At 39.2% G+C, this 12,581-nt stretch overlaps 1 protein-coding gene across 1 annotated transcript in view; it reads right to left on the bottom strand.

The window, feature by feature from the left end:
* Positions 1 to 4,378: 4,378 nt before the first annotated feature.
* Positions 4,379 to 12,581, bottom strand: part of CDC42EP4 (CDC42 effector protein 4) — a 46,836-nt gene continuing 38,633 nt past the window's right edge. The window contains exon 2 of the mRNA XM_053706992.1: positions 4,379 to 6,549. Within this exon, the coding sequence (XP_053562967.1) occupies positions 5,452 to 6,396 (945 nt within the window). The 5' untranslated portion in view covers positions 6,397 to 6,549 and the 3' untranslated portion in view covers positions 4,379 to 5,451. The remainder of the gene's footprint in view (positions 6,550 to 12,581) is intronic.

The following is a 12,581-nucleotide window of genomic DNA, read 5'->3' as shown; positions in this document are numbered from 1 at the left end:
CGATGTCCGTATGAGCCTTTGCTTTTGACAGAGACGACGCTTGAATCAGGATGTCGTCCAAGTACGGTACTACTGCAATGCCCCTTGGTCTTAGAACCGCTAGAAAGGACCCTAGTACCTTTGTGAAAATTCTCGGAGCAGTGGCTAACCCGAATGGAAGTGCCACAAACTGGTAATGCTTGTCCAGAAAAGCGAACCTTAGGAACTGATGATGTTCCTTGTGGATAGGAATATGGAGGTACGCATCCTTTAAATCCACCGTGGTCATGAATTGACCTTCCTGGATGGTAGGAAGGATCGTTCGAATGGTTTCCATTTTGAACGATGGAACCCTGAGAAATTTGTTTAGGATCTTGAGATCTAGAATTGGTCTGAACGTTCCCTCTTTTTTGAGAACTATGAACAGGTTGGAGTAAAACCCCATCCCTTGTTCTCTTATTGGAACTGGATGAATTACTCCCATCCTTAACAGGTCTTCTACACAATGTAAGAATGCCTGTCTTTTTATTTGGTTTGAAGATAATTGAGACCTGTGGAACCTTCCCCTTGGGGGTAGTTCCTTGAATTCTAGGAGATAACCTTGAGAAACTATTTCTAGTGCCCAAGGATCCTGAACATCTCTTGCCCAGGCCTGAGCAAAGAGAGAAAGTCTGCCCCCCACCAGATCCGGTCCCGGATCGGGGGCCATCCCTTCATGCTGTTTTGGTAGCAGTGGCAGGCTTCTTGGCCTGCTTACCCTTGTTCCAGCCTTGCATCGGTCTCCAGGCTGGTTTGGGTTGAGAAGTATTACCCTCTTGCTTAGAGGATGTAGAAGTAGAGGCTGGTCCGTTTCTGCGAAAGGGACGAAAATTAGGCTTATTTCTAGCCTTAAAAGACCTATCCTGAGGAAGGGCGTGGCCCTTTCCTCCGGTGATGTCTGAAATAATCTCTTTCAAATCAGGCCCAAACAGTGTTTTGCCCTTGAAAGGGATGTTAAGTAATTTTGTCTTCGAAGACACATCCGCTGACCAAGACTTCAGCCAGAGCGCTCTGCGCGCCACGATAGCAAACCCCGAATTTTTCGCCGCTAATCTCGCTAATTGCAAAGCGGCATCTAGAATAAAAGAGTTAGCCAATTTAAGTGCATGAACTCTGCCCATAACCTCCTCATACGAAGATTCTTTATCGAGCGACTTTTCTGGTTCTTCGAACCAGAAACACGCCGCCGTAGTGACAGGAACAATGCATGAAATTGGTTGAAGAAGGTAACCTTGCTGAACAAACATCTTTTTAAGCAAACCCTCTAATTTTTTATCCATAGGATCTTTAAAAGCACAACTATCTTCTATGGGAATAGTAGTGCGTTTGTTTAGAGTAGAGACCGCCCCCTCGACCTTAGGGACTGTCTGCCATAAGTCCTTTCTGGGGTCGACTATAGGAAATAATTTCTTAAATATAGGGGGAGGCACAAAAGGTATGCCGGGCCTTTCCCATTCCTTGTTTACTATATCCGCCACCCGCTTGGGTATAGGAAAAACATCGGGGGGCACCGGAACCTCTAGGAACTTATCCATCTTACATAATTTCTCTGGAATGACCAAATTGTCACAATCATCCAGAGTAGATAATACCTCCTTAAGCAGTGCGCGGAGATGTTCTAATTTAAATTTAAATGTTACAACATCAGGTTCAGCTTGTTGAGAAATTTTCCCTGAATCTGAAATTTCTCCCTCAGACAAAACCTCCCTCCTGGCCCCTTCAGATTGGTGTGAGGGTATGTCAGAAGCGTTATCATCAGCGTCCTCTTGCTCTTCAGTGTTTAAAACAGAGCAATCGCGCTTTCTTTGATAAGTAGGCAATTTAGATAAAATATTTGCAATAGAATTATCCATAACAGCCGTTAATTGTTGCATAGTAATAAGTATTGGCGCACTAGATGTACTAGGGGCCTCTAGTGTGGGCAAAACTGGTGTAGACACAGAAGGGGGTGATGCAGTACCATGCTTACTCCCCTCATCTGAAGAATCATCTTGGGCACTATTATTATCTGTGGCATCATTGTCCCTACTTTGTTTGGACACCATGTCACAATTATCACATATATTTAAATGGGGAGACACATTGGCTTCCATACACATAGAACATCGTTTATCTGATGGTTCAGACATGTTAAACAGGCTTAAACTTGTCAACAAAGCACAAAAAACGTTTTAAAATAAAACCGTTACTGTCACTTTAAATTTTAAACAGAACTTTATTACTGAATATGCGAAAAAATATGAAGCAATTATTCAAAATTCACCAAAATTTCACCACAGTGTCTTAAAGCCTTAAAAGTATTGCACAAATTTGAAAGCTTTAACCCTTAAAATAACGGAACCGGAGCCGTTTTTACATTTAACCCCTATACAGTCCCAGGAATCTGCTTTGCTGAGACCCAACCAAGCCCAGAGGGGAATACGATACCAAATGACGCCTTCTATAAGCTTTTTCAGTGGATCCTAGCTCCTCACACATGCATCTGCATGCCTTGCCTTCCAAAAACAACTGCGCATTAGTGGCGCGAAAATGAGGCTCTGCCTATGACTAGAGAAAGGCCCCCATCTGAAAAAGGTGTCCATACAGTGCCTGCCGTTTTTTAACAACAATCCCCAAGATTATAATAATTATAAAGCACTATAATCTGTCAAATATGCTTAGCAAGTAATCGTTTCAGCCCAGAAAAATGTCTACCAGTTTTTTAAGCCCTTATAAAGCCTTTATTCTCATACTTAAACTAAGAAAATGGCTTACCGGTCCCCATAGGGAAAATGACAGCCTTCCAGCATTACCAAGTCGTGTTAGAAATGTGGCCATCATACCTCAGGCAGAAAAAGTCTGCCAACTGCTTCCCCCAACTGAAGTTACTTCATCTCAACAGTCCTGTGTGGAAACAGCAATCGATTTTAGTAACGTTTGCTAAAATCATCTTCCTCTCACAAACAGAAATCTTCTTCTCTTTTCTGTTTCAGAGTAAATAGTACATACCAGCACTATTTTAAAATAACAAACACTTGATTGAAGAATAAAAACTACATTTAAACACCAAAAAACTCTTAGCCATCTCCGTGGAGATGTTGCCTGTGCAACGGCAAAGAGAATGACTGGGGTAGGCGGAGCCTAGGAGAGATCATATGACCAGCTTTGCTGGGCTCTTTGCCATTTCCTGTTGGGGAAGAGAATATCCCACAAGTAAGGATGACGCCGTGGACCGGACACACCTATGTTGGAGAAAGAAAGAGAAAAAGAAAGAGAGAAAGAAAGAAAGAACGAACGAGAGAGAGAAAAAAAGAGAGAGAGAAAGCATTTAAAAATAGCTTGATAAAGTATGTGCCATAATTTAAATCACACTACTTTGACAGTCCTTTTGTTTATGAGCTGTAAAAAGACATTTCCTAGAGGTTCCTACACTTGGTGATTTACTTATGTCAAACATGCGCCAACAGCGAGAGTTGAAGAAATCAAAACTTTTTACTGCCTTGTTACTAAATAAAAAAGAAATACAACAATAATAAAAGGAGAATAAAATGGAGACTGTTGTGTACAAAGGGTTAAACAGCTATTACTGCACTTTGTTCACTGCTGATAATAAAATTTTTCCTTCCTGCTGCCATATATCTCTCAATCAGATAATTATTTGGGTATAAGTTAAAGGCCACGTTTTACAGTAAAAGGCTCAGCTGCATAACAAATAAGACGCTGCGTTAAATTGAAAGTCTAAAAATAAAAAACTTTCATGATTCAGAGCATGCCGTTTTAATAAAGTTTACAATTGACTTCTATTATCTAATTAGCTTTGTCCTCTTGGTATCCTTTGCTGAAAAGCATACCTAAGTAGACTCAGGGGCAGCAATGCACTACTGGAAGCTAGCAGCTGATTGGTGGTTGCGTGCATATGCCACTTGTCATTGGCTCACTCAATGTGTTCAGTTAGCTGCCAGTAGTGCATTGCTGCCCCTGATTGGTGGCTGCATGCATATGCCACTTGTCATTGGCTCACCCGATGTGTTCAGTTAGCTGCCAGTAGTGCATTGCTGCTCCTTCAAAAAGGATACCAACAGAATGAAGCAAATTTGATAATAGAAGTGAATTTATTTGTTCCCACTGTTTAAATATTTTATTGTGCATTTGTCATTTAAATATGGCTATTCAGGTGCTTTAAAAGACAGGATCTATTTATATTTTTAAAATTAATACACACTTTGTAAATTACTCATTACAAGCATTTCATTTAAGCCCATGTAACAGGGGTATGTTAAAAAAACAAAGCTCATACAGCAATCATGAACAATACCAGCAACTGCACCAGAGGGATAAGACAGACCTGTTTTGTGCGAACCACAAGAGAAAGAAAAATGCATAGCGTCATATTTTATTTTATTCAGAGCACTTTAAATATTAAAGGATCCTCCATCACACAAAACAGTTATCAGCTTCATTTAAAGGATTAGTACAGTATTTCCACTATCCATTAAAACACTTAGCTGCCAGCGTAGGAAACATGGTCTCACACTCTACAATATGGTAGGTCTTCCAGACAAGCATAAGGGCAATGGTACTTTTAGCTTTTTAGGAAACGAAACCCTACGTAAGTTTGAAGTCTTGGGGACCATGAGGTTGCAAACAGTTCTAAAGGTTGGCAGCAAAGGTGACACTCACATTATGGATATTTCAAATACTGGGTATTTGGGAACAGAAGCTTAAATGTTAATGCATCTATTGAAAAAATGTTTGATTGTCACAAGCCTTATGTTACCACGTGAATAGTAACATGAACTCTTCCCAGTAAATAAATGCAGACACTCTTTGTTTTAACACAATTAAATAGTTGGTTCTAGGAGGAAGGCATCTGAATAAGACTTACAGGCTCAACATTTTAATGCTTGAAGGGCCTGTGACATTTTGCCTTGTAGGTCTCTCTATAAGAGAAAAAAAATTAGGAATAATTAGTTAAAAAAATAAAAACAGATAAAAGCAAGGCTGAGGCCACAGTGTGGAGTATAATACAGATTTTTTTTGGGGGGGGTATAAAAAGTTGTAATGAGGGGTTTCCTCTTACATATTAACTGGTGTCCGGCAGAGTGCAGTGTAGTTTTAAATCAATTGTTATGTGCACCTGGATCCCTTTTCCCCCTTTCCTGTCAGCTATATTCCAAAACAAAAATTTCCATATTTTTAGGATAGCAATAAATTTGTAGTGTTCAGAGGTTACTCTGCCATCAAGGCTTTAGAATATCCACATGAGAAAACAGTTGTTATTGTGGAGGTTTATTGCCATTAAAGGTCTAGAATAGAAAACAAACTTTCTCAGATCCACAAGGGGCAGGGTAGTAAAGGGTTACTGCAAGGACAACCCAATAAGTTTGAGTATTTGGAAAAGTCTTTTCCCCATCTGAGCAGTTCCTTAGAAGAAAAGATAAATATTAGCTCTTTCTAGACCCTTATTTCATCCTCTTCTTCCTCTTCATCCATAAAAGAAAGTTCTCTTGCCCTTATTTTTTTTTCCTCTGTGTGCCCAGATGGGCCTCTGGATGTGGAGTAGTTGTCTTTAGTGGGCTGGCTGCTGTGAATTCTGCTAGAACTTATTTTGTTGGCAGATACCCTATGAACCTCATCCAAAGCTTGTGATGGATATTTTATGGATGAAGGAACTATATGAGTAGATGGTATAGAACTCGGGCCAGGAGGCATTCCATTACCATCAAGTTCATCAAGGCTACAGACCAAGTCCTTCTCCCACTGACTGTTGTCCATGACACTTAAAATATCTCCCAACATTGAAGGTCCCAAGTCAATGTGAAATGACATAATGGATTCAGCATGTTTCATTCCATAATGACTTTTAGAGTTGGTCTCTGGCAGCTCAGTTATGTCCCCAAATTCCCTCTCTGCTGAGGCAAGATCTGGAAAGGGGGCTGGGCTCCGAGCAGATGCCCCATTAAAATGCTGTTCTTCTGGAAACTTCTTAACTGGACTGGAAGACAAACTTTTAGGTAACTTCTTGCTAGATGAACTTTTCTCTGACTCTTTCTCTGTAAGTTGAGGCAACGATACAGCATTTTTGACAAAGAGGGCAGAGTCCCTGAGTGAACCCAACATATCCCTTCTGTCACTACGGGTCACAGAATGAGAACGTTTGCTACTGCGGAAATGTCTGGACAGAAGCCCTGGCTTAGAAGCAGGTTCTTCTACATCTGGTTGGTCTTCTCCTTTGCTAGCAAGAAATGATGTATCCCCAAAGGCATCTCCAGCTCTCCCAATGTGCATAGTATGGCGGAAATCTCCCAGCGGTGCACTGATCATCTCTGCTGTGAGATCCGCTCTGGACCGTCGCTTTGATGCATTGGGATTTGTGACCAATTGCTTTAAGATGGGCATCTTGTCAATACCCAAATAGGTAAAAAAGTATTTTCCAAATAATGAATGCCACAATCCAGGAAAAGTTTAGTGGAAGAAACAATGATTCTGAAGACGGAATAAAGTACTCAGCTCTAAAAAAACTGTTTCAGTGGCAACTCCCATCAGCCAATCCTAAGAAGACAAAAACAATAAAGGAAAATTACTTTTGTAATGGACATTGCATCTACCTGTTATGAGAAATTACCACCCACCCAGATAATAAACAAGCTGTATAGTGTGAAGGTTACAAATTATCACGGAGTCTTTTGTTGCTTGATATGCAGAACATTTATTTTCAGGTACACCCAACTAAATCTAGCTATGATTTACTAGCGCAGGATTTGATCTCAGCAGACAAGTTTGACAGATATCAAATCTTGTATCCTCTTAACAAGATAAAAGTTGCAGAAGCAACCAGGCAGAAAAGTGCAACTGAGAGCAAGGCAATGAGTTGACAGCACTGCAAGGCATAGGACTAATAAGAGGAAGTATAGAACTCAGTTTTGTCGCATATATAGCCTTAGCAGGAACAGAGATACCCTACAGGCCTCTCACTAGGAGGCTCTCTTGATGTGCTCTGCTTAATCAAAGAATAAAATAAGGGTCACTAAGAAGGAATAAAATGCTGTTTTCCATTGCTGTATTAAAAAAAAAAAATGTTTATTTTTATAATGCATATTATATGTTCTTGTGCTAAGTAAAGCTTTTAAAACTCTGTCTCATAATATAATGTTAAGAACAGTCTCTTTTAGCCAGTGAGAATGCAGTATCAGCTGTGCACATATTTATTACCGCTTTCATTTAAACAGAAATGCTTCGTATACAGGATAAACAAAGTTATGTAAAAAAATGTTTCATTTACACAACTGATACTGCTGTATTAGATTACATTTACTTCCTACAATAGTCTCACTGGCTGATAAGGACAACTGACACACCCTGTACAAACAAGAGGAACACCAGAGAAAATCTTGGTTCATTCAGAACAGGAACATGATTTATTTGGAACAACCTAAAAAATGTCAGTGAAATAACCTACCTTAAGCAAATAAAAACATTACTAGCATATATTCTATTGTATACCTTTATTACATTCCTTAATAAAATAATGAGCTGCTAGCAAAACCAGTAAATATATTTCACAGTTTATCTATAAAAACCACTAAAGTTGCCCCTACAACCCCATGCAGACACCCTTCCCTCAGGGCCGTGTGCAGAAACCATTACACCACCAACCTCTTTATATAAACCCCCACCAGACTTACTGCACAGACCAAATGCTCCATTTATTTAAAAACCCAATGATACTCACAGCTCTGTGTGTCCCACTGAATTATGGGTCAGATTGTGATCCGACTGCTGCAGAGCATGCATCAGCAATATCCTAGGGCTGGCACTGTTTACATATAAACAGAGTCCTGTGATGGGTTCATTTTTGCCTGAATTGCTAAATCAACTGCCTCAGGGGGTCTGGGTAAACTAAAGTGTGTGGTTTTCATGTGATGGCACAAAGCTTAACCCCATCTTGTGCAATTCACCGACATAGCTTCAGCAGTATATTGATCTTAGTAAATTACATATAGTGTGTGTATATGAAATACCAGCAAGTAGATTTCTTTTTAGTTAAACTGATTTACTTTTAAACAATTAATACAAAAGTATTGTTTCTAGTTATCTTCATTTACTGATAATTATATTAAGACCCCCCATCAGCCACTGAGCAATAGTAGGAAGTACAAAACACTATTTCCATGTAACTACCACCCTTTCTACAAAGTAACACTGAATTTAAAGACAATCTACTCCAGTTTTGCATAGCCAACAGTTATATTAATACACTTTTTACCTCTGTGATTACCTTACATCTAAGCCTCTGTAGACTGCCCCCTCATTTCAATTCCTTTGACAGACTTGCATTTTATCCAATCAGTGCTGATTCATAAATAACTGCAGAGGGTGTGTAGAATGTTTTATATATATATATATATATATATATATATATATATATATATATATATATATATATATATATATATATATATATATATATATATATATATATATATATATATATATATATATATATATATATATAGCACACAAACTAACGCTGTCTAGCTATATAAAAAAAAAACTGTCAAAATGCACTGAGAGAAGAAACGGCCTTCAAGGGCTCAGAAATTAGCATATGAGCCTACCTTAGCTTTCAACAAAGAATAACAAGAGAACAAAGCATATTTGATAAACGTAAATTGCATACACTATCTGAATCTTGAAAGTTTAATTTTGACTAGACTGTCCATTTAAAGCAAGAGCCCTGCTCTATCTGAAGGTGCATCACTTACTTTATATAAACACACATAAATAAACAGTACATGTATAGTATTTATAGCAGTTGTGTTAGACCAGTGATTCAGATACCAAATCTGGACCAACTCAATTAGGATCACTGCTGAGTGGATGTGTACTCCACAACAGGCAGACCCTTCTCTAGTAAATCAGACATCAGTGTTATATTGAATATCCATTCCAGCAGGAATTTACGTAAGAGGTAATTTAAGGAGTTTGTTACCAAATAACTGTACACGCTATGGCTCTACAAACTCAGGCATGGGTGGCCCCACTTCCCCTCACTGGCCACCACCAGCTGCACCTACAATTTAGCTTGTGTGGCGGGACCCTTTCTAGACTTTGCAAATGTGAAATCCAAATCAATCAAGCTTTACATTTAAAATATTTATGTTGTAATCAGATGTTTTGCAAAAGTATTTGAACAGTAATTTTGGTTAACATTATTTTGCAGACTTGGGACATGAGATTAAACAAAAATTATTAAATGATTCAGCTAGAGGCAAGCATACATTTGTAAACAACTTTCCCATTTACTTTGATTATCAATTTTGTTTCATTCTCTTCTTATCCTTTCTTGAAGGAGAAGCAATGTACTACTGGGAGCTAATTGAACCAATCAGTAAGCCAATAACAAGAGGCATATATGTGCAGCCACCAATCACCAGCCAGCTCCCAGCTTCTGAGCCTACGTAGATATACTTTTCAACAAAAGGATACCAAGAGAACAAAGCAAATTAGATAAGAAGTAAAATGGAAAGTTGTTTAAAATTGTATGCTTTACCATCTGAATCATGAAAGAAAATGTTTGGGTTTGCATAACCAACACTTATATTAATACACTTTTTACCTCTGTATCTAAGTCTCTGCAGACTGCCCTCTTATCTCAGTTCTTTTGAAAGACTTGGATTTTAGCAAATTAGTGCTGACTCATAAATAACTCCAAGGGAGTGAGCACTTATCTATATGGCACACAAACTAGCACTGTCTAGCTGTAAGAAAAAGTCAAAATGCCCTGAGATCAGAGGCGGCCTACCTAGGTTTAGCTTTCAACAAATAATACCAAGATGATACAAGCAAATTGGAAAGTTGTTTAAACTGCAAACCCTATCGGAATCTTGAAAGTTACATTTTGACTTGACTGTCACTTTACGTATTGTTAATCACATATCCTTTGCTGTGACCAAATAGCGATGATATAAATCAGCAATCTCTATGCAGAATGCTTCAGGGCCACAGTTCGGAATAATGTATCGTCAAAACCAGCCTCGCCCTCTATTATGAAAAAATGGGAACAAACTATTCAAATTACAGGAAAAGTGGGAATTAAAGGGACTTTCTAATGCAAAAATGACATGCTCTGATTTGTTAAAGGGACACTGAACCCAATTTTTTTCTTTTGTAATTCAGACACTACATTTTAAGCAACTTTCTAATTTACTCCTATTATCAAATTTTCTTCATTCTCTTGGTATCTTTATTTGAAATGCAAGAGTGTAAGTTTAGATGCCGGCCCATTTTTGGTGAACAACCTGGGTTGTCCTTGCTGATTTGTGGATACATTCATCCACCAATTAAAAAGTGCTTTCCAGAGTTCTTAACCAAAAAAAAAAGCTTAGATGTCTTCTTTTTCAAATAAAGATAGCAATAGAACGAAGAAAAATTGATTATAGGAGTAAATTAGAAAGTTGCTTAAGATTGCATGCTCTATCTGAATCACGAAAGAAAAAATTTGGATTCCGTGTCCCTTTAACCCCTTAACGACCAACGACGTATGGGGTACGTCCTGCAAAAAAATGCAGTTAATGACCAAGGACGTACCCCGTACGTCGTTGGTCTTTGAAAGCACTGGAAGCGATCCTGATCACTTCCAACTGCTTTCATGTTATAGCAGTGATGCCTCGATATTGAGGCATCCTGCTATAACATTTTTAAGCCGTCCTGTGGCCCTCTCTGCATAGGCCATCAATGGCCCTGTTCGTTGTTGGGTGGGAGCTGATCGTGGGAGGCGGGTGGGCGGCCATCGGTGGGGAAGGGGGGCGGGATCGAGTGCACGCGCGTGCATGGGTGCGCGCGCGTGCACGAGAGCGGGCGTGCGCGCGTGCACGGGAGCGTGCACGCACGGGAGCGGGCGCGCGCGCGTGGGAGCGGGTGCGTGCGCGGGTGGGAACCCTACACTATGAAACACTGTAAGGTGGGAGAGAGGGGGTTGAGGGGGGGCAAATGTTTTACAAATGTTAACGATCTGGGAGGGTGGGAGGTTGGGGGTTGAGGGGGGGCAGCTACACTACAGAAAATACTATTTTTAAAATAACATAATAATAAAATGTTTTAAAAAACATATTTGATTTCAAACTGGGTACTGGCAGACAGCTGCCAGTACCCAATATGGCGCATAATAAGGCCGAGAGGGGGGTTAGAGAGCTGTTTGGGGGGGGGGAGATCAGGGAAGTTGGGGGCTAAGGGGGGGGATCCTACAGAGCAGAATTATCTTTTTTTTTTTTTTTTAATCCCCAAAAAAAACTCTTATTTTAGTACTGGCAGACTTACTGCCAGTACTTAAGATGGCGGGGACAATTGTGGGGTGGGGGAGGGAAGAGAGCTGTTTGGGAGGGATCAGGGGGTGTGATGTGTCATGTGTCATGTGGGAGGTTGATACCTACACTAAAGCTAAAATTAACCCTGCAAGCTCCCTACAAGCTCCCTAATTAACCCCTTCAATGCTGGGCATTATACACGTGTGGTGCGCAACGGCATTTAGCTGCCTTCTAATTACCAAAAAGCAAAGCCAAAGCCATATATATCTGCTATTTCTGAACAAAGGGGATCCCAGAGAAGCTTTTACAACCATTTATGCCATAATTGCACAAGCTGTTTGTAAATAATTTCAGTGAGAAACCTAAAATTGTGAAAAATTTAACGCTTTATTTTTATTTGTTAGCATTTGGCGGTGAAATGGTGGCATGAAATATACCAAAATGGGCCTAGATCAATACTTTGGGTTGTCTACTACATTATACTAAAGCTAAAATTAACCCTAAAAGCTCCCTACAAGCTTCCTAATTAACCCCTTCAATGCTGGGCATAATACATGTGTGGTGCGCAGTGGCATTTTGCGGCCTTCTAAATACCAAAAAGCAATGCCAAAGCCATATATGTCTGCAATTTCTGAACAAAGGGGATCCCAGAGAAGCATTTACAACCATTTGTGCCATAATTGCACAAGTTGTTTGTAAATAATTTCAGTGAGAAACCTAAAGTTTGTGAAACAATTTGTGAAAAAGTGAACAAATTTTTTTATTTGATCGCATTTGGTAGTGAAATGGTGGCATGAAATATACCAAAATGGGCCTAGATCAATACTTTGGGATGTCTTCTAAAAAAAAATATATGCATGTCAATGGATATTCAGGGATTCCTGAAAGATATCAGTGTCCCAATGTAACTAGAGCTAATTTTAAAAAAAAGTGGTTTGGAAATAGCAAAGTGCTACTTGTATTTATTTCCCTATAACTTGCAAAAAAAGCAAAGCACATGTAAACATTGGGTATTTCTAAACTCAGGACAAAATTTAGAAACTATTTAGCATGGGTGTTTTTTTGTGGTTGTAGATGTGTAACAGATTTTGGGGGTCAAAGTTAGAAAAAGTGTGTTTTTTTCCATTTTTTCCTCATATTTTATATTTTTTTTAATAGTAAATTATAAGATATGATGAAAATAATGGTATGTTTAGAAAGTCCATTTAATGGCGAGAAAAACGGTATATAATATGTGTGGGTACAGTAAATGAGTAAGAGGAAAATTACAGCTAAACA

Source organism: Bombina bombina, chromosome 1, assembly GCF_027579735.1.
Source record: "Bombina bombina isolate aBomBom1 chromosome 1, aBomBom1.pri, whole genome shotgun sequence".
NCBI classification, from domain to species: Eukaryota; Metazoa; Chordata; class Amphibia; order Anura; family Bombinatoridae; genus Bombina; species Bombina bombina.
This window is presented reverse-complemented; position numbering and strand designations above follow the sequence as displayed.